This window comes from Chrysoperla carnea, chromosome X, assembly GCF_905475395.1.
Source record: "Chrysoperla carnea chromosome X, inChrCarn1.1, whole genome shotgun sequence".
Taxonomy (NCBI): Eukaryota; Metazoa; Arthropoda; class Insecta; order Neuroptera; family Chrysopidae; genus Chrysoperla; species Chrysoperla carnea.
The window spans coordinates 27,508,138-27,530,812 of NC_058342.1; the positions used below are offsets into that span (position 1 = coordinate 27,508,138).

General features: G+C 32.3%; 3 protein-coding genes across 3 annotated transcripts; 1 reads left to right on the plus strand and 2 right to left on the minus strand.

Annotated features, from left to right (window-relative positions):
* Positions 1-4,929, plus strand: LOC123302087 (tyrosine-protein kinase Drl-like). The gene is made up of 6 exons (XM_044884872.1): positions 1-130; positions 376-503; positions 1,034-1,619; positions 1,734-2,262; positions 2,878-3,174; positions 4,047-4,929. Exons 1-6 carry the CDS (start codon positions 22-24, stop codon positions 4,156-4,158), a joined length of 1,761 nt encoding a protein of 586 aa, XP_044740807.1. The 5' UTR covers positions 1-21; the 3' UTR covers positions 4,159-4,929.
* A 1,224-nt stretch (positions 4,930-6,153) lies between these two features.
* LOC123302086 (1,4-alpha-glucan-branching enzyme) lies at positions 6,154-10,878 on the minus strand. The gene is made up of 11 exons (XM_044884870.1): positions 10,633-10,878; positions 10,399-10,568; positions 9,660-9,775; positions 9,473-9,601; positions 9,270-9,414; positions 8,628-8,928; positions 8,011-8,254; positions 7,743-7,952; positions 6,983-7,339; positions 6,354-6,602; positions 6,154-6,288 (listed from the first exon to the last, which is right to left on the minus strand). The coding sequence occupies exons 1-11, from the start codon at positions 10,743-10,745 to the stop codon at positions 6,244-6,246; spliced, it is 2,079 nt and encodes a 692-aa protein (XP_044740805.1). The 5' UTR covers positions 10,746-10,878; the 3' UTR covers positions 6,154-6,243.
* A 6,462-nt stretch (positions 10,879-17,340) lies between these two features.
* Positions 17,341-21,824, minus strand: LOC123302241 (GATA zinc finger domain-containing protein 7). Its single transcript, XM_044885094.1, has 4 exons — positions 21,616-21,824; positions 20,398-20,759; positions 18,453-19,990; positions 17,341-18,080 (listed from the first exon to the last, which is right to left on the minus strand). The coding sequence occupies exons 1-4, from the start codon at positions 21,617-21,619 to the stop codon at positions 17,732-17,734; spliced, it is 2,253 nt and encodes a 750-aa protein (XP_044741029.1). The 5' UTR covers positions 21,620-21,824; the 3' UTR covers positions 17,341-17,731.
* Between the last annotated feature and the right edge of the window lie 851 nt (positions 21,825-22,675).

Consider the following 22,675-nt stretch of genomic DNA (forward strand, 5'->3'; position numbering starts at 1 on the left):
TTTTTTTTTACAAATAATAATATGGGGTTGAAATTATGGTGGAGTTTATTTAGTTTAAGTCAAATTGTTTATATTGTTACGGCGAGTTTAAATATTTATTTAGATCAAAATGAAGTGAAACGACTCTTTGGTAAGTTTTTTAGTAATACTAATTTTTTTGACCTAGCTTTAAAACTTTATTTAGAGACAATGTTAAAATTTAAACCACGGGTTTGATTTAAGTTATAATTGTTCAATTTTCATACGTTATGAAGAAAAAGTTCGTAGAACATTGAGATTTTAACATTATAACGAGCTCCTGTAATCTCCACAGATGTTGTAATCTATCAAAAATTGGCGTAAATCATTTTTTTAATCAGTAATTTTATTTTCTAGGTTTGCCAGCGGAACTTTTCTATGTTCGAGAAGGTGTTTTGAACGAGTATGCTTTGAAATATATTGTACCGGTTTCAGCACAAATCGATGCGGTTTTCTTCAGTTGGCAAAGTTTAACTGGTCGAACAGTGAGTAATTTTCGTAGTTAATTTTTTTCAGCCACTAAATCATCGGATGAACATAATTCTTGTCTGGAATAATTAGAGGAAAGACATTTTTTGTCGTATTAATGTGAGGTCAGTCAATTGCCTATACAGGCTGTTCTATTTCGATGTTATTTTTTAATGTACTCTATTTTGGGGTACACTACGCATATGAACATTTTTATTCTACAGGTAAAAAGCTAAAAATTGGCATGGGTGGCATTGCTGTACACAACTTCAGTAAATCATGAAATTTTATCTAATTTGATGAGATTAAATTGGCTTTTATAGAGTCTTCCTAAACAATAAATTATTAATATCTCGGAAACGGTGATGGGATTACTAGTAAAAAATAGTTTTATATCTTTTAAAAGCCTCTAAAATCATAGAATTTCAGCACACCCGGAATTCTGTTAACTTTTCAAAACTTACCATCGGATAGAATATCTTCACTTAGTTCAGATTGTTATTCTAAAGTGTTCTTTATATCTTCTAAAATACAATTTCTTTTTCAGCTTCCCTACGAAATTACTATCGAAACATCCAACAATATAATCCTAAACGAACCCCAGTTAAATATTTCAACAGTTGGACAAATTCCTATTGAACCCGAAACATTCAGCGTATTTCTACCATGTTCCGGTCAAGCTGCAGGCGATGTCAACATCACACTCAACATAAACGTAACATTTAATCGTGCCACAAACAACGTAACATCCTTACATATTCTACGCCGTAAATCTTGCCTAAAACCCGACACGTTCCTAACCCAACAAAATAATCAAGTATTTATCGATGTTGCCCCAAATGAAACACTATCAACAAATATTTTTTATATGGCTGACGCATGTGCGATAGCACTGATATTAGTCACAAGTATATTTGTATGTGCGTATTATATGCGTAATAAAAAGAGTCAAAATATGAATCGACCTGGTGGGATTACACAGGAATCGATGGCTGTGGTACAAAATTGTTCGTCGGTGAATTCAGCTAGTGGATTAAATCGTCAAAATTTACATCAAACTACGTTCATGTCGACAGTAACACCGTTACCACAAAATTTGTTTACTGGGACATCGCCATTTTCGCATAAATCTGGTAAGTGTATACATATTTAGTCCATTAAAAATGCTAAATGCCAATAGTTTTACAGATTGATCCATCTAGGTGAATTTAGCTCCCCTAAAATACAATTTTTTATAATTTTTTCAGGTAGTAGTTATACAAGCTTCCGTCGTGTACCTGCATATACTCTCACCGATGAAGAATCAAAAGATCTTCAACAAAAAATCACTGAAATGACTGTACAACGTTGCCGTGTCCGATTACGTAGCGTAGTACTCGAAGGTACATTCGGTCGTGTGTACCATGGATCCTACACCAAGGAAGACGGTCAAGAAGAAGATGTGTTAGTGAAGACAGTCACAGACCATGCATCACAAACACAAATTTCCTTGCTCCTACAAGAAGGCATCACCATGTATGGATTGAATCACGATAATGTTTTAACGATATTAGGTGTGTCCGTAGTAAATCATGCAGCACCATTTTTAATATATCCATATAACGGATATACGAATTTGAAACGATTCTTACAAAAATGTAAATTGTGTGCGGAAGGTGTAGCGCGTACGTTAACCACACAGGAAGTTATTGATATGGTTTTGCAAGTTGTGCAAGGTATGCAATATCTTCATTCGACTTTGTTGAAGCATAAGGATTTAGCAGCTAGAAATTGCGTGTAAGTATTGTTATTAACCTCCGACGCAAAAAGATGGGTGTTATAAGTTTGACCGCTATATGTGTGTGTCTGTCTGTCTGTGGGATCGTAGCTCCTAAACGAAAGAAACGATTTTAATTTTTTGAAAGGTAATTTAATTGACAGTGCTCTTAGATATGTTTCGTGAAAATCGGTTCAAAAAATTCTACGAAAAAGGTCTTTCAAATATTGCTTAAACCTTTTCTTGTTGTACTGGGTGTTCCAAAAGTCAGCGAACCTTGAAATTGACTTTTATTGAAATATATGTCCACTCTTTTACGCTAAGCGACCAGAACTATGGCTTTTGATGCATGATATCTTTAATTGATCCAAGGTTTTCAAATAATCGGTTCACACAGTGGCTTTCAGATAGCCCTTATTAAAAAGAACTACATATGTTAAATTGAACAGTCCTCCGGACACTGGTGCCCGTTAAATAATCTTTCTAAACTGTAGCCCCAGTTCGCTAGTAATTCTGTCAGTGACCCACAATCGTAAAAGATATTTTATTTTTCGCACATTTTGTACATTTCTCATGCACATAACGGGTAGTGTCTGTTTAACCTTAAATTCATAAAATTATTTTATTTGTTTCAGTGTTGATGATAAACTACATGTCAAAATTACTGATAATGCATTATCACGTGACTTATTTCCAGCTGATTATCATTGTTTGGGTGATAATGAGAATCGTCCAATTAAGTGGCTGGCAATTGAAAGTTTACAATATAATTTGTTCCTATTTCAATCGGATGTATGGTCATTTGGAGTTTTGCTATGGGAATTTATGACTTTGGCTCAACAACCGTATGTGGAAATTGATCCATTCGAGATGGAAGCGTATTTAAAGGATGGATATCGTTTGGCACAACCTGTTAATTGTCCTGATGAATTGTAAGTACCGATAACATTGACTTTTTAAAATTATACCATACAAAAAACCCACCAGAATGAAATTATTGACGGGTATACCCAAGTATTATTGATGAAAGACATCGGGGATAATTTCTGTACTATTATCTCCAGTTTAATTTTTTCTTCTTTGGGCATTGTATCGAAAATCAATGGGGAAGGATGGGGATGTGACTTAAATCCATTTCATGTTCTCCAGAATGTATGGGTGTTTAGAGATACCTAATTTTATTTCCTCTTATAGCCCTATTTTAGATCAAATGAGCTGAAATTCGGTCTCTAAGGGGACAACCATTGTTTTCGACATTTTTAAGACTAGAATCATCAGTATAGCCTCTCAAAATTGAGTTAGAAAGTTGAAAATCGGTACATAGATTAGGTTAATGTCGAGGATTTGCTTCCCTTCCCCCTTTTTTAAGTCGTAATATTATGTTTTTTCGTGGGTTTTATGACTTTGAACATCTGTACAGCCTCTCTAAGTTAAGCTAGAGGGTTGAAAGTGTGTTTGTAAGTTGGATCAATGTTAATCATGTACCTTTTCGAGGTGTCCACTTTCCAGAACCCCCCCCCTTTCCGCTCAGATATTCATGACAGCCACATTACTGGAAAACCTAAAAATTTCAGGGAATTCAAATTCTACTGAAAAAGTCAAGGAATTTTATTAGTTTCGTTAAAAAAATTTTTTAGAATTTTTCTATTTAAAACCTGGAAAAGTCAGACAATTTATTTTGGGAAAAGAGTGCTCACCATGATATTTTAACAGTCATTATTTATTGTAGAGGGGTGTATTTCCTCGTGTCGTTTGAGCATCGGTAATATCGATAAATAGATTTTCACTTATTGTTTTGTTACAGATTTGCAGTAATGGCATATTGTTGGGCCATGCGTACTGAAGAGAGGCCTTCATTTAAACAATTACAAGTCTGTTTACAAGAATTTTATATGCAACTTACGAAATATGTTTGAAATCAAATCAATTTATGGATCTCATGTTTACAATATTTATATTAAAACAAAATGATATTAATTATTATAGAGAATATTAATTATTATATAAAAGAGATATATTTACACTGTAGCTCGAGTTAATTTAGCTAGCTAGATTAAAAGCATACGTTTAAACGTTATCTCTTATCAGGGTGATGATCGATGTGGAAATGTCAGGGAATTTAAGTATAGTTCAGGAAAAATGAAATATTGAGTCTCTAGTTTAATTTTAAAGACCTCATTCTCCATAGATTTCTTGGAATTTAGTGTTTAGTTTGGCTGCCATCTCGTTGGCCATTTATAGTATATGAAGTAAGAAGAGTTTTTATGGATGTTCTTATGCATAAAACGAAGAAAACAACACAGTAGTGCTGTATAGCAAGCACATAGCCAAGCAGGTTTGGTGTGTCTATTGATAGCGATCATACCTCATAGGAGATAGTGCCTTGAAGAAAGCATGACCATTGTGAATACACACCAAACCTGTGCTTGCTATGCAAGACTACTGTATTGTTTTCTTTATTTTATACATAAGAACATCTATAAAAAGTCTTCTAACTTCATATACTTTAAATGTCAAAATCTCACAAGAGCTTCATAGACCTGTCTAAAGCTCTATGAATCTTACTTATCTAGATTAACTCTAACTACAGTTTAAATATACCTTAAAAACGCCATAATGGAAGAAACTTTTTGATGAAATGATGTTTTTTGAATTATTTATATTTAAAAAAGAAAATATTGATGCTGCGCTGTGTATATATTATATATTTAAAAAAAACAATTTTTTGTAGCTTTTTAATTTATTTTGTAGTTTTTAAAATATCGAAAACAAATTAAAGTTAAACTTTAATAAAAATTTTAAATGAGCTCAGATTGAATTTTTATTAAATTTTCAGAAAGTACGTAGGTTAAGGATTTCAGGTTAATTCTTACTACACGTATATTGGCAAGACTGAAGCTGATACTTGTAAGATGCAAAATACTCAACTCAAATATGTAATACTTCTATACACTGAAATATAGAGAGAGTGGAACGCTCTCTGGCCTGCTGGCAGCGAGGAGACAGAGAAAGAAAATGACGGGTATACATGTTTTTCTCGTACAACAGTCTTTTTTGAAAGTGACTGACTATAAAGTTGTATGATTGTACAGACATGTGACAGATGAGCATGAGTAAAAGAGTTAGAAAGAAACACCTATACCCGCCCGAATCATGCTTCAAGGTCCTCACTTACCGCTCGTTGGGCGCTATAGGCAATGAGCGTTCCAGTCTCTCTATATTTCAATGCTTCTATATGGTCAGCCGAGAGCATAGAGATAATACCATAAAGCAGCAAAGTAGTCGCCAAACGGTTAATCGCAATAGAAAGAGAACAGATAATCGAAAGGTTCAGGATCCAAAAAAGCTGACCCTGATGTCCTGCAGGTTTCTGCAGATGCAAATAACATGATTGGAGGTTTCGTCATCCCCCGTACAGGCCGTACAAGTGAGATCATCAGAGATTCCCATGTTATGAAGGTGGTAGTTCAATCGACAGGGGCCTAGATGTGGTTATACGCAGTTTTAACTCCCGTATTGCCTGCGCAACGTCTCAGTAATCAAGATGGGCTTGTCGTAGCCTTTCCTTGATTCAGTAAATTACGGAATATTTTGTGAAAGTGGCGTTTGAGACAATCCCTCCCATACGAGTCCTCTGCTTCATTCCCTTTAACGTCAGAGTGGCTCGATATCCATATCAGACTGACTATGTTATTCAGTGCAAGACGATTCAGTTCGTCGAAGCATTCATTGACTATCCTCGACTGGAATCATGACACCTCAAGGGTCCGAAGAGCGGCCTGACGATCTGAGAAGATGTTGATATGTGCCCCATTGTAACCTTTCGTGTTACAGATGTGAGCATCTCTCAGCATGACGAATATTTCTGCTTGAAAAACTGGTTATGTAGGTAAATTCAAAGAATAAACAACTTTTGAAAACGCTTTAAAAAATTTGTATTTCAATAAAACAATACACTCTTTTGAAAAATATGTAACTTCAAAATATAAACTATATAACTATCAGACTTTTCCATAAACAGTTGCAGTTCGGCAAGGGATGTATACCTACGACAAAAAAAAGACCATGGACAATCTTCCAGAACCAAAAAAAGTTTTAATATTTTACTTACCAACATTCTATTTCTACGTCCTGCATAACCATCAGGAATAGTGAAATGCGGCACTTTATGATCAATACGATCGTATCCACCAAATTGTGAATCATCTGACGATAATACAACCTTGTATTCACCAGGTTCCTCAACACCCACTGCATAGTCGGAGAAACTTTGATTTGGATGGAAATTAAATACAAATACTAAACCGGCACGTTCAAATGCAATTACTTTATCTGATTCATGTTTCATTGAAACGTAACCCTAAAAAATATAGGACCATTTGATTATATTTACTCTAAAATTTTGGGTTTGTGTTAGGAGAAATTTTGGCAAAGTAATTTTTTAACGCTTTGTCACCTTGATCAGAAACTCAGAAAGCACATCTAAATGCTAGAGACCCGGTTATGGTACCTTCAATGCTCTCTCATTGTTTATTATTGGACCAAATTAAACCATAATTCATTTTTTCCCTAATTTTTTATAGTTAATTTTTTTCTCAATACAAGGTGGTCCAAAAAATGTTTATACTGACGAAGTTTCCAAGTATCAACGCGACTCACAATTACTCGTTTGCGGGGTAAGTTAGAAAAAAAAAGGAATTATTCAGAATGTTCTGAAAAACCATTGCGGAGAATACTTACTGGATTCGAATGAAGCCACCCATATTTCTCCTCCAAATGATTCATAGCTGCATCGAAGGAATTCAAATATTTATATTTGAGAAGTGGATCATCGGCTAAATTAAACTGACGTCGCGCATAATGATATGAATTATTATTGCCTTGTCGTGGAAAATCTAACCATTCAGGATGTCCAAATTCATTACCCATAAAATTTAGGTAACCTTCACCACCCAAACCATGTGTGATTAATCGTATTAATTTATGGAGAGCGATTCCACGATCAATGATATCCGATGGAGGTGATAATGTGGACATGTGTGTGTACATTTCTTTGTCCATTAACCAAAATGCTAAAGTTTTATCTCCAACAAGTGCCTGTAATTCAATAAATTTGAGGAATTAAATCTCACGCAATATTCTCGAGAAGATAATAATCTGTAGAGAAAAAGCAATAGTAATATGCACCAGGGAGGGGGGGTAGAATTTTTAATCATCATGTTAGGTCATAAAGTCAATTAACTTCGTCGATCCAGATGTCACTGAATTCATCGTGCAAAGTTTAAGTTAGAGGGGCGTTTAAGTTTGAACCGACAGACATGACGAAATTATCCCTTCCGTTTTTGGAATTTCAGCAAGGAAACACTAAAAATTAAATATTTTAAATAGGGGAAAATTTCCTTGCAATTTTCGACCATTTGAAGAATGTTAAAATTTATGATATTATTCAGTTTTTTTAGTTTTCCTGGATCACGTGCTGTCTTGTGAAGCTTCAACTTACTTGGTCATGAGATTCAGCATACGCAATAGTTTTCTCTTCCCATCGACGATTTGACAAAGTATGTACAATATTTCCCATATTCCATGCTTCATCTGTATACTCCTTAACCAATTCAATCCATTTATCAGGAATAGCCATTCCTAAACGATAATCAAATCCTAAACTTCCTTCGCTCACTGGTCTACATGTACCTGGCATTCCAGACACATCCTAAAAATATTAAAATTCATAGAATTCTGAATACTTGCAAAAATTGTCCAAAAATTACCTCAGCAATTGTAATCATGTTTGGGAATAGGTAATGTAAGATGTGATTGGCTAACATCAAATAAATAACAGCTTCTGTATCCACATTCAAGCCAAAATATTCATCATAGTTGCCACTGAATCCTTGGCCAATACCACGTGAATGATATAACATGGATGTGACACCATCGAAACGGAATCCATCGAAACCATACTCATCGGCATACCAACGTAAATTCGATAACAAGAAACGCATAACTTCCAATCTAAGAGATAAAAACAATTAGCTCAAAGATCTTTCGCCATCTATCGAAATTCGAGGTAAGCTTTTTAACTATATCTAAATAAATATAAATAACTAAATAACTAGTTTTTGAGCCATCGCCTGAAATGGCATCGAGAAAACGCTTTTTGAGCGGGCAAAATTACTTTAGAAACTACGTTTTTAAATCGATATTTTCTTAAATAAATTGATTATTTTCCTTTAGTAAATTCGAGAAAATCACAAGAAAAAAATCGCGGACGGAATTGGTTACGCAGTACGCTTAGACCAACTGAGTTACGAGAATTGACAAGGATACACATAAGTTTAGATAATTTCCACTCATTTAAAACAATAAACACGTTCACAGCACTTACTCGGAATAATTGAACAGACGACTGTCCCATAAAGAGTGTTCCCCTCGTGCTCCATCATGAAAATAACAGGAATTAGTTCCATCAAATTGATTTAATCCATCAGCGACATTCTTACTGGCATGCGAGTGAACAATATCTAACAATACAAATAAACCAGCTGCGTGGGCTGTGTCAACTAATTCTTTTAATTCTTCTGGTGTTCCATAACGACTAGATGCAGCGAAAAAACTGGTAACTTGATATCCAAAACTTGCGTAATATGCATGTTCCATTATGGCCATTAATTGAATTGCATTGTATCCTATATCAAACAAAAAATATCAAAAACACTGTCTTTCCGCCCTAGAAGCCCTAAGCATACCTAGGACTGGGCAGATTTGGATATCTACCCTCTCTGGGGCTGTTTTTACGAACGATTGATTTGTCTAAATTAGTGTTTATATAAAAATTATGTTGAATTTATGAAATTTAACCTCCTTGGAGGTCCCGGGGCCTATTCAGCTCTAATTTCGGCCCTGACTGGGATCAATCTCGGTAGAGAGACTGTGACCATTCCACGTTGCCTTTGTCTACATCCAGTTGACGAGAATTTCTCTTGAAAAGCAGATAGGTGCTAAGGACACGATAATCAATTAAACTTACCTTGTTTTACTATTCTGGGTACCACATTCTGTGCAAATTCCTTGTAAGTTCCAATCTTTGGATCAGGTGTTCCAATTCCTACATGGCACTCATATATTCTCAAACTTTTTGGACGTTGTGCTTTTGGATGTTTAAAGGTGTATCTCTAGAAATTTGGAAAATTCTTAAAATACATCGAATTTTCGTATATAAATTTTTCATACTTCAGATTTGGGTGGATTCCATAGCCGTTGTTTGAATGTGAGACTCTCGTGAAGTGGGGGTTGTAGCACGTATGATGCCCATGGTGATAGACGGTCGAGTAATGTACCGTCTGGTTTTTGAACAACAAGCTAGAAAAGAAATCCAGTAAATTTAAAATGATTTTGAAAACATTTTATGGAAATTTACTTTGACTTCTGATAAATGATTTATTGGACACGATCCATCTTCTTTGGCAGCGATATGTAATTCCCATTTACCAAATTCCAGTCTTTTATAGGGATGACTAGTGCGATTCCAATCATCTATTTAGAAAAAAAACAGAAATTATTTAAAATAATCAACTATTGTAAAGAAATAATTACAGCCGCATATAATATACACAGATGCAACACATATTGCCTAAGCTGTTTGGGGAAATAGCCACATTTAGGTTACTTTCTGTGGTTATATTGTCAATGTCACTAAATATAACTTCTTGATATTGAATTGATGAAAAGAAATTTAAAAAACATCTCGATATCTTCAATGGTTTTTACAAACAGGTCACATTTTATTAATATACAATTAACGTTTCGGTTTATAGATGGTGCAAACCTTAAATTTAAGCTCAATTAACCCGTTATTATATCTATAAAATATTTTTTTCACTTGTTTTATGAATTTTCAGTATTTAATAAATTAAAATAAAAAGTTTTTGCATAAACAATTCTTAATAATTACTTAAAACTAACGATAAAAGTGGTTAAGAGTTTTCATTCAAAAAACAAAAATCAAAATTTCTTAAGAAAATTTAAAACTCCCGGTATTTTCAACTTACCAATCACAAACCGCTGCGAGCATTGCAGAAAAAAAAAGACAATTGAAAATATTTAAAAAACAAAAGAAAACACAGTAAAATATTATAGAAAACAAAAGAAAAACATACTGAAATCTCCTGTTAAAAACAATTGTTGAGCGCCAGGAGCCCATTCCCGGCATGTCACTGAATTATCTTCATTAACATTCATACCGAAATATCGATAACCTCTCGTAAATTCTTGTACACCCCCATCTTGCGATTCAATTTTCTCAATTGAGTCCTTAAAACATGCATACCTTAAAAGAAAATAAATTTTTGGAGTTATTTATTCTTGGAGTTATGACATAATAATGTCCATACCTGCGTCGTATTTCTTTTTCATATGGACGTAAATAGCCATCACGTTCAAATAATTTATTTATTTCAGGTACTTCCACATCCATTGGGTCCATACTACTGTATTTTCCACCCATTTTTTTATGTAAATTTTTCTAACTATTGTTTAAAAATGGATTTATGTGATTTGATTTTTAAAAACAACTAAGCATTGTCCATTTTAGAACAGTGATAAAAAATTATAAGATCACTAACAAACTCGTTCTTGACATGTACTTGAATTATCTACATGACATAGGTCATACGACAGGGCTGTATTTTAATTATTCTTGTTTTTAATTAAACTTTTTTTAAAAATATTTTGAGTTGAAATATTATGCTTGCTTAATGATAATTTACGAAAAATTTTGCCAAGATTTTCAATTTCGTAAGAGATTTCGAATTAAAATACACATTTTGACTATCGTTGTAAAAAAAAGCATTTTGAAAAGTCAATAAAATAAAAAAACATTGTTAACGTCAAGAAATAGACAACTACTTCTGGATGGGAATCGAACATATGATTTCTAATATTGGTAGCCAACATTTTTCCTGCGCGCCTAATGGTGTAGTTACAGTGTGTATATTTCGACATTATCTGATGTCTGGCATTTATAAATTTGTTTTCAGTTATTTAGTTCTAAATTTCACCCAAAAAATTTGCCACCCAAAAAAAAGAAAAAAAGAATTTCGTAATTGCACTGCTTGCAAAATCTTATTGTACGTTTGATACAAACTTGGCAAACTTAAAATGACGATTTCGAAGATCAATTGTTAGATTATTTGAGCAAGTACAGTCAGCTAATATTGATGGAATTTGAAAGGAATTTTTGCCTTTTAAAGACAAACATCGGCTCCTTTTACCGCTTGAAGTAATCTCATTTCTTGACGAATCTTTTTTTTTTAAATGTATGCAATCATGATTACATCAATAATTTTGCTGTTGCTGTCATATATCGATGAATTTTAAAAAAAATTACATTCAGGGAAGTTGCGGACAAAAACTAAATTGCTATGATTGAAAAATTTTACTATCCTTTTATCTTTTCGAAAAAAAATTATTTATTTTTTTAAATAAAATATCTTTTTGAAAAATACTGCAGTTTTGTTAAATACGATCCTAGAAATTATTAGAATATATTTTATTGATAAAAAAAATAGTGGCTATTATCCAATAATAACTAGAGCTCAGGTATTAAGATATTATTTTGAAATAATATTTTATCAGCATTCTCATTTTATACAGATTCTTAAAAATCAAATATTATTACATTGATTGCAGGTCGTACTGGCGTAGGAGTGTGGAAAATTTTAGGAACAAAATTTTTTTTCTTAAAGAGTCAATGAAGATTCAGAAAACACATGCAAAGTTGCAAATTGGTCAAGTAACCTTCACCACTTTTTGATTGAATGGAAATACACTTTGTGCCCGACCGACCTGAAATTCGGTATATGTAATCTCTATTACTTAGGATTTTTTTTATTGAATAAAAAAAAGGTAGATGGCGCTAGGCTGTATTGCCTATTCCGCCAGTATTACTTAGGATATATTGCGAACTATAGTCTCGCCATCTGTGAGTGAATTAAACAAGTTATCAGAAATCTTATGAAAATCGAATGGAAAACAAGAAAATCACATTTTGATTGGAGTGAAATCATAGAAATGTGAAGATAGAGAACCCTAGCCTGTATTAAGTGGATGCAATATGCGAAGACTGCCAGTAAGTTCCTCTGTGTCCTTGTCTAATACATATACTTATTAATACATGTAATAAGTATATATGTACATATGATTATGACAAGGACACAGGGAAACTCACTGACAGTCTTCCCTCTCATTCATCATATCGCATCCACTTACAGGGTAGCAGATCCCTCACGTTCTCTATGTATAATTTTCTATGGGTTAAACAGAGATTCTAGACTAAATCCATGATTGAATCCCGCTTGAGTTGACTCAGTTACTTAAACTCGGTTTTTTTTATGGAGAAAAAAATGTCCAGATATCTACGGCCATCTATTCTTAGTCAAATTTTATTTGTTTTGAAACTTTGTAGAAAACTTTTTAGGTTCCAAATTTTAGATGTATGACTCTGTACTCCATTTAAAAAGGCATACAATTTAGAGATTCATACACGCCCCATTAATTTAAGAACAGTCTAAAAGTAGATCTTCTTTTATCAATTGAAATTGTAATCAGCCAAGGCTATTCAAAAATTGTTTTTGATATCTTAAAATAGATAAAATAATCGCTCTAATATATATAATTAGAATCAATATATTAATTCTGTATACAGGATGTTTTTTTTAACCAGAACCTCATGTGGTAATTTCTCTATTTTTTTAACCTTTCGTTTGCTGGATAGGGTTTAAACAGGACCGTTTTTAACATAGCAGGGATTAATAGGAAGAATTTGTGAGGACTCATACTTAAAGGCAGCGTTTTACGGTAAAACCAAAAACGGAATAATTTAAGGTGAAATTTTAGCACTGTAAATCCTTATTAATGTGAAATCAAGACGAAATACAGAGCACAGTTGAGATGGGTGGTGAGACTTTTGATAGGACACTGTCAACTGAACTACCACCTTTAGAACATGGGAATTTCTGATGGTCCCACTTGTAGGGCTTGTATGGAGGACGATGAATCCTCCATACATGTTATTTGCACTTGAGGAAACCTGCAGGGTTTCAAATTTAGAATATTTGGGTTCGAAACCTTGGATCTCGGTGGAGAAGCTGTGAGATTTATGCCTCGACAGAATCCTATAACTTCATCTGCTTAAAATAACACTTTTTACCCGGAGACATCTCAGTTTGGGGTACAAGTTGTTCTCAACGAGAGCAAACTACTTGGCCTAGGTGCTAGGGACAGTTTTTTTTTTACAGATTGGCAACGGAACCCTTAAAAATTAACATTAATGTTTGAATCTAAAATATTTATTTGAAAATATAGCAAGGTACATTTTATTTCTTTGAAAAGTACAAAATAAAAAAAAAACATAATTGAAAAATATACCAAAATTTTTCTACAAAAATATCACGATAAAAATATTTTCTTTACTCATTTTACAAAAATATTTTTCATTTTTTTTCTTCTCTAACAAAAAACTCTCTAAAAGATCAATTCACACAAACACATAATTATCCGGGTAGTGTGAAATAACCTCTATAAAAACATTATACTTTGTTCAAATTTGTTATTTACAAATTTTTTTAAATCACATTTTAAGACACGTTCAGTACACGATTTACCGATTTATAGGTGGTTTTTTTTTACTCTGATTTGTATGAAATATATATAATTCTGAGGGTAATTCGTGTAACCACGTAACGATTTTTGTTTGTTTTTATTGTAACTACCAAATCAAATATATACGATTTTTATATGTCACGATTTTTATAATTAAAATTACAGATAAATTACGCAATTTTTTTTTTGTCGAATTGAGTAAATTATCTGGATAAAAACATGGTTTACTAATATATAAAGAAAAAAGCTCAGAATAGCAATGTTTTAAATCCATAATTTAATTTGTTCAATTAATAAAAGTCAACAAGTGAAATTTACAAAATTTAAAAAACTCCCGACAAATTTTTCGGGTACGGAACCCTAAACTTGCACTTGAAACATATCTAAGAACTCTCTCCATTAAATTACTCTTTTCCTTAAAGCCTTTTTCAAACTGAGCCGAATTTTTTTTTCCTCGGGTACGAAATCTTAAACTCGCACTTGAAACATACCTAAGAACACTCTCCATTAAATTATCTTTCGTGCGAAACAGAAAAAATCAAAATAGATTCATCCTTTTGGACCCCACGATGCTACATACAGACAGAGAGACACATACACATAGCGATTAAATAATATCCCTTATTTTAGTTCAGGTTAAAAATAAGTATACAAAGGAGACTCCCTTCTAAATTTACAAAAAGTGGAAATCGAATTGGTCATTCAAAATTCCCTAACTTTTCCATGATGATAGCTAATATTCCCTGACCATTTTTAAGGTATCATAGTTGGAAATTTTTCTATTCGAAAACTACAAAAAATTCTCTTTACCTTGCATTTTGATACAAAAACATTCACTAAGATAAATGGAACCCAAAACAAAGTTGGCGGATCTTATGTTTTTAGACTTGCCTACCTCATTTTGCCTGCCATTAGAAAGATATTTTATTTTATTCTTTATCATTTTCCCTGACTTAGGCTATTTCAGATTTTTCAATTTCTCTGATATTTTCTACCTCATTTTCTAAGTTCTGCAGTTCTGCTACTAAGATCGTATTTATATTTTTCATATTAAAAGTGAGATAAAAAGTTGAAATTCCCAAAAGGCACTTATCTAACATTAACTCAATTCACAAAGGAATTTTCAACCTTTTAACATTAGCTCAATTTAAAAGAGCTTTAGAAATGCGTAAATTCTAAAAAACCGCCAAAATCATGTAATTTCTACACACTAAATCGTAGAGGTAGGAGAAAACAATTGACGGACTTAAAAGGAAGTTATCTAACACTGAGAACTCAAGTCACATAGGATTTTTTTTTTAGAGGAATATTAGAGATGCGCAAAATCTAAATAAAAACGATAAACAAACTCATTTAAAATACATTTCCTTAACTTCTCTAACTCATATTTATAAAGATAATTAACAAAAAATGAATTAAGCTCTCAGTTTTGGTCGAAAAAGAATTTCTAGCAATTTTTTCAGTTGACTTTTATTGACTGGTGGATTTAAGGAATATAAAATTTGCTGTTCTGAATTTTTATGTATAATCACAAGCGAAAACTGAATCGGTTTCTAATCACCAAATCTTTTTCATTAAGCCAACGAAATTCATCGTTTACTCGCATTAAATCCAGCTTAAACTGGAGCTATCTATAAAATACATGTCAATTTAGAATCACACATTAAAAAAATCATTTTCCCAATTCCCTGATTCGTCTCGTTTTTCTATTCCCCTTACTATAATTACGACATACAAATGCAATTCCCTTCCCTTAAAATTATATACAATTTTTAAAACATATGCCAAGACAAAAAAAAAATTGAAATTTCCCCGTCGATTTGTTAACTTGTAGATAGCTCCGTTGAATTTTCTAATATTTAACCAGTTCAAATTTTGATTGATTAAATCTAAAATTAACTCAAATTTACAACTATTATTAGTATAAGGCACTTTTATCTTCAAAATTCGAACACATCGAATAGGCCTGATAAGATCTATTTTTCTTCCCAAAAACCCCCTGCATACTAATTTTCATGAAAATTGTTGAAGCCGTTTCCGAGATTGTTGATATATACATACAAAAATTGCTCGTTTAAATATATAAGATAAGATAACAATTTAGTTGTGTAGTTTTTTATACAGAGCCTGAAGAAGCTATGAATTAAATAGTGAAACGTTGTAATTAAAAGTTTTCTGATTATTGCTTATTTCTTTGATCCAGAATACCTCTTATCCTGATAATAAAATTAATTTTTCGGATTTGGAATGGAAAGTAAAATCAATTGATAAACATGAAAGATATAAACGTCACATAAACAAGTTATGACGTCACAATGTGCTATTTTCCTCTGCTTCTATTTGTAAATTTAAATCCTTCATAATTTTAAAAGTTATCCAAAAATTGATTTCACACGATTTGGCTCGATAACGACTCGTTGATTGAAACAAAAAAAATAATTTTAGGATACAGGCCTATTCTAATTCTCTTTTCAATCAAAAACTAATTATCACAAAAATTTAAGTCATTATTAAGTATAACCAATCAAAATTAGAAAATGTTTTACAAAATTATTATTTTTTTAATTGTTTTATCGAAATTTATCATGTAATTTTGTTGTATTTTTTATTCCGATTTTTTATTCAAGTGAGAAAGAAGAACCTCTATAAGAGAAAGTCGTTTTCCCCTCGTAGACCACCATTATTGAGCTTACTACGTGCCTGTACCTTTACAGGCAACAGTCGAGCGTATTTAACATATGCTATTTTTTAATGATCCATTCTTTAATTTCGTGGAACTAATTGTCATTGTTTTTGTCTAACATAAGTGAGAAAAACTAAACTGGTTAAGTGAAAATCTCCATCAGCGAAAAAGAAATTACGATTCATTAAACTTTCGCTTATCCAGATTCGATTGTACATAAAAAAAATTTGCATCGAAGATCATTTTATCGATTTTGCTCGTAATTATACGATTTTTTTTAACAATGTTTTGCTAAATTTAATAAATTTTCTTCTTTTTTAAAAAACTTCATAATTAATATATACACAAAAATATAAACTTCCAAAGAAAACGTATAATTAATTAATTATCATTAATCAGGTTCAAGAATAATTGCATTTTAAAGTTGAATAAGGTAGTACGATCACGAAACCTTTAGAATTTAACACAAACAATAATGTTATTTTAATTAACTTTTATTTCTCTGAAATTCTTCGGTTGCTTTTATTTTTCATCTTCCATATTTTCACTTTGATGGAAATCATCAAAAATTGAGGCCGTGGTGAATCACGTTTTTATTTTTGTGAATTGTATTTTTATTTAGATACCGTGATCGTACTTCCTTAAATTATTTTATATTCAACTTGTATAGAAAGGCGTACGTTTATTTATTTTTTTTTTAAATACTTAAATATTTATACTATGATCAATAAATATATTAATTAATGGATATAGAAGAGAGAGATAATTATATTAATCGATATCATTAGAACAGTTTTATTTGGGATTTGGATCAAACTTTATTTACCGTGAGTTTTTATAAATTAATAGGAATTTAATAAGCTGGCATTCGTTTATGTTCAAATTTTATATATAGCATCGGGCATGATACCAAGGTGAAGATCGATTATACGTAAACTCTTACACGTAAACTTTATCCAGCTTAAAATATCTCTATTTACTTTTTTCTATTAAATTTATCCATAAAATAATAAGTTGTGACCAGCACACTAATTGTGAGTTATTGAATGAAGGACGGAATATTGAGATCTAACCTAAATAATTTGATCCAAATCACCAAATCAAAAAGAACAATTGCAAGAACAGACTTTTGTCATATATGATAAAATTTAAACTAGTGTTGACGTAGGCATTGAATTATTATTTTTAAGGTTAGAGGAGGACGCAGACGTTGATGACGTATTTATATGATTATTATTATTATTATTATTAAAATTAACTACTAATTGTTGTTGTCCATATGCAGCACTATTTGAATGTAGTTGATGACTAGTTTTATCAACAGGCACTAATGGTGAACTTGTAGAATATACTTTTTTATGTAATGTTGCTTTGTTGTTTGAACTTTGATCATTGTTATTGTTGTTTGAGTTGGGTGGAGTTACGACTTCAACGATGGAGTTCATCATACTTGATGGGGATGATGTCATGGTACGGTGGTTTGATAATCCATTGGGACTGCAAAAAAAAAAGGTTTGTTTTATAAGGATAATTAATTTGTGAGTTATTTAGAAATTAAATGAAAAATATAATTCCCAAAAATTTGATATCGATACGTTGACGATGTTTTCGTCGTTTATGATAGTTCCAAATTAAATATATCAGAATTCAAGGAACACATCAACGGAATTGGAGTCAAACACAACTTACTTGAGCCAGCCTCTCTTTGACGACCTCTCCGACCTAAAGTCAGTCGACGTCAAAGCCCTCCTGCTGTTCTTAAACAGCTCCAAATGGTTCATGGAAGCTTGGAAAATTATTAACTACGCTTTGTAAGTTGAGTGCGCGATTAGGAAGAATGAAACAGTTTAAATAAATGTGAAAACTTACTTATTATTATGATGGAATGGTTGACACTTCATTGGTTGCAACGGCTGATAAATCCCCTTGTGATAAACAACATTATTTACAGAATCTGTGGTATCAAAACCATTTTCTACACTATTTTCCACTATTTTATCCTCGTTCGTTTTATGAGTTTCGTTATCATTCTGCGTTGTCTGATTATTATTATTATTACGATTACGAAATTTCGTTGAATACTTATAAAAATCAGACATTTCAAATGGCTTTGTAACCTCACGATACGGTTTCCATTGACCCGGTTGTATCACCGTACAATTCTTTGGTGATTGTAACAATGGAACCGTGTTATTATTATTTGGAAATGTTGTAGAAGATGGTTCAACGGATAATTCTAAAGAAGGTACGCGAGCAGGAGGTGTTGGAGGTGGCGGATGCGGAGAAGGAGTTTTCGGGGACATCACCGAAGATTTCGTTGGAGTTGTTAGTGGTGAATGATGATACGGAGAATGTGGGGGTAACATACTTTCTAGGCTTCCACTATGATGTTGAGTATTCGAAGATGTTGACGCTCCAGAATTATCCAGCAATGGTGGAGCATCTAATGACGTTTCATACCACTTTTTCTGTTTGTATTTTCGATTACCCGTTGCCATTCGATCGCGATACGGGATAACACTGGCTGAATCCACTTGGGATGCTACATTCCCAAGAGAATGCGCTTGTAATACATTCCAGTTTTCGCTTAATTTACTTGCCGTATCCACAAACATCTCTTGTTGTAATCGCGAATGTTTTCCCAAATCTGGTAGGGTTTTTATGTGGGTGGGATTCACGTGATGTCGATACGTTTCATCGGAATCGATTGTCGATGGGGTACTCCATTTATGTTGTAACGGTCGTGTTTTCGATCGATCTAAACTACCAAATCGAGTCTCTCGTTGCCAATAGTTAGGTTCAACGGAACACCAAACTGTTTCTCCGGTATCTAGACACATCCAATAGCCACCTAAACCGGTATCGTATTGTTGATGGGGAGCTAATTGCACTTGTTGCGGTCTAGGGGGGTGTATCGCGGATGTGGTTCGTTCTAAGCGTTCGTGATGAATTATTCGTGGATTATGATCCCCAGCGTTCATGCTATGCGTCGAGTACAGCGTATTCGAATTACTGTGATGTAAAGCACGATTGTGATGATCTTTATCCAAATCGATGGTAGCCGGTCGCGGTTTTTTCTTATACTTCGTCGGTTGATTCGTCGATGATGTTGATGGCGGATTTAATGTTGGGTAATGTTGTTGACGTGCCTGTAATTGAGGTGATTGCATCTGTGATGGAGGTGTTTGTTGAGCTAATAATTGTGGCGAGTATTGCGGATGAATTTGTTGTTGCGGTGAAGAATTCGGTTGTTGGGTATTTGGTGATGGATATTTGTTTGGTTGAGATTGTGATGATTGCGGTTTTTGATCATTTCTTGCTGCCATTAAATATCCAAGTCGTTCATCCAACTCGGTTAATCGTTTTTGACTTTGTTGGTACACTAAACGATTTTTTCTTCGAGCAGCCTGTAAAGAAAAATTTTGTAGTAATAAAAATCTATACAACTGACAAAAAAACAACTACAGTAAAACCTTGTTTATCGGAATAAATGAAACTTTTAAATCGAAAACTTAAAAATTTTTCAAAATCTAAAATTCAACGCGGCTAAGTCGTGAGTAAAAGCTAGTTTTATATAAATTGAAGATGAAAGTTCAATCGACAATATCTTCAAGAAGAAATAGTTGATTTATTCAAGTTAAGTCTCACAGATAGCTCTGATACAAGATTCCTTCAAGTATTGCGCTTCGGGGAGACGAATCAACTAGAATTAAATAGCCCGACTGATCTGCGTACGAAGAATACGTACGTCTCCTGAGAAATTTTTTCTGAGTAAATTAGAAAACGGTGATAAATTACAAATAATTTTAATTACCTTGCTTGCAGCGCCATTATGGACTAAACCCAGCGCAGCTTCTGATATCCCAACTTGTACTTGTTTCTCCAATTCTAAGGCGGCAATCGATTCAACCTCATTCGTTTTTATTTTATTTATTAAATTCTGTGGATAAGCGTAACCAGTGCCAACCATTCGACGAAATGGTGGCGGCGATTCGCCTGGTTCTAATGGAACTTCTGGTGGCATTGAACCTGTTAATTCGGCTTCTTGTATACATAATCGTCGAAGTTCTTCGTTTCGTGCAGCTAATTCTTCTTGTAAGGCTTGTTTCCTGGCTTGTAAAGTGGCCATACGACCACTTGATCCTTCTGAGCATCGTTTTACGTTTACAGTATCCACTAAAACAGAAACAAAAAATCACAAATAAATTTTTTATTTCGAAATTTGAAAAATTCGTGGACAATTCCCTAATTTTTAATCCAATAACAGATAAAATTGCATTTGAAGGCGATTACAGTTTTTTGAGCGACAAAAAATTTCATAATGCTTATTTTCTAAGAAATCAAAACTTGTAAAACGGAGATTTTGAAGTTAAAATTGATACAAGATATGATAATTCCGAGATGAAGAATTGGGTCTTCAGAATTTAATTTTAAGGATTCATAGCATTATTTATTTATTTTTTATTATTATTTCCACCGATCAATCTCCTTACTATTCTCCGATTTTTATAGAATTCAAACTTCCGTGACATTTCCAGTTCGATCGTCACATTATTCTATTAACAGAATATATGAACTTAGTCGAAAATTTCTCGAAAATCGACAATTTCTAAGAACTTTCCACAATTTTTGCACTGTTTTTGTCATTTGATATCGCGGTAATTGACGAATTGGAAAAATTTGTGTTATACTAGAAATATGCACTTCACATTGGAAATATTATCATTTCTTCAAATTTTGAACATCAAAGAATTGACATTATTTCCAAAGAAATTCAAAAAAAATTAAAATAAACGACATCATACCACTCCTATGTTTTCTTAGATCAAAACTTCTAAGCATTTCTCATTACATTACAGAATTACAAAATATTAAAAAAACAAAGTTGATTTTAAAATTTCCTAGAATTCGTTTATCAGCAAACATTAATTTGTAAATATTGGCGAATTTAATACGTTTTGCAATAAGATTAGCCCTTAATTCAATTAGTTCAAATTCAATTAATTAAATTAAAAATAACTCGACTACATACCCATTTATATAAAAAAACCAAAATGAAAATTGTTAATTCACTTCAAAAAATTTAAAAAAACATTATTTATATGAAATTTTAAAAATTTCTTGAGCACTTCTTTTCGCATGTAAACACATCATTTAAAAATTTCTTTTAAATCCACAATCACGATATCAGGTTAACAAACAAACTACGATTAAATCGGTTAATTAATAAAATTATATGTTTTAAATGAAATGAAATGTGTTTAAAAAAAAATAAATAAATTACTTAAAAAAAATTATAAAATACTTTTATTATGACGCCTATATTAATGACATTTTGGACAATTGTACATTTTTAGTAAAATTTTTATTATTTCATTAATTTTTTTATAATAGAAAAATTCCCTAACATTTTAAATGAATAGTTCTATCAAACCAAAGTGGCACTGAGCAAGAGAGAGTGTAGATATGAAATCACATACATATATATCTCTTTTGCAGTGTCACTTTGGTTTGATAGAACTCTAAGTACAGTTATTTTAATACAAATTACTGTACATTCATACACAGGGTGTCCCACTTCTAAAAGTGTATGATTTTTTCTAATACAAAACTTTTGTACTTACTCTTTAAGTTATATTTTTCAGTAATAATCAAATTCTTGAATATCGTATTATAGGCTAAGCAAAAAATCAACACAGATTATAAATATTTTTCTGTTGTTCTCTTGTTGAAAGGTTGCCCTTGTGGAAATATTTCATACTTAAAAAACTTAGAAAAGAACGAAAGTTGATATAATAGGGAAAATAGGTAGCCTTGAAACAATATTACTATCGAGAATTGTCTTTGAGTGCATCTCCAGGAGCCGAACCTCCTAGATTTATATAGCCCGACTGATCTGCGTACGAAGAAATGTGATATGAATGACGCAACACATTCATTAACCTTCACGCCAGAATTTCAGTGTATGTGGACAAAATCGCAAAAATCTTGAATTTTCGATTCTGTTAGAGAGGATAATCGAAAATAAACAGGAAAATTCATTTAATTTGCAATTTAGCATCATATTTTATTGGAAAATAGTTAAACTTTCC

Coding starts and splice junctions, on each gene's coding strand:
- LOC123302087 (XM_044884872.1), top strand. CDS start 22: ATGGGGTTGAAATTATGGTGGAGTTTATTTAGTTTAAGTCAAATTGTT. Junction 131..375: donor TGAAGTGAAACGACTCTTTG/GTAAGTTTTTTA, acceptor TTTATTTTCTAG/GTTTGCCAGCGGAACTTTTC. Junction 504..1,033: donor AAAGTTTAACTGGTCGAACA/GTGAGTAATTTT, acceptor TTTCTTTTTCAG/CTTCCCTACGAAATTACTAT.
- LOC123302086 (XM_044884870.1), bottom strand. CDS start 10,745: ATGGGTGGAAAATACAGTAGTATGGACCCAATGGATGTGGAAGTACCT. Junction 10,569..10,632: donor GAAAAAGAAATACGACGCAG/GTATGGACATTA, acceptor TTTTCTTTTAAG/GTATGCATGTTTTAAGGACT. Junction 9,415..9,472: donor GGAATCCACCCAAATCTGAA/GTATGAAAAATT, acceptor CCAAATTTCTAG/AGATACACCTTTAAACATCC.
- LOC123302241 (XM_044885094.1), bottom strand. Junction 19,991..20,397: donor ATAATGGCGCTGCAAGCAAG/GTAATTAAAATT, acceptor TTTTCTTTACAG/GCTGCTCGAAGAAAAAATCG. Junction 18,081..18,452: donor CCATTCCATCATAATAATAA/GTAAGTTTTCAC, acceptor TTTTTTTTGCAG/TCCCAATGGATTATCAAACC.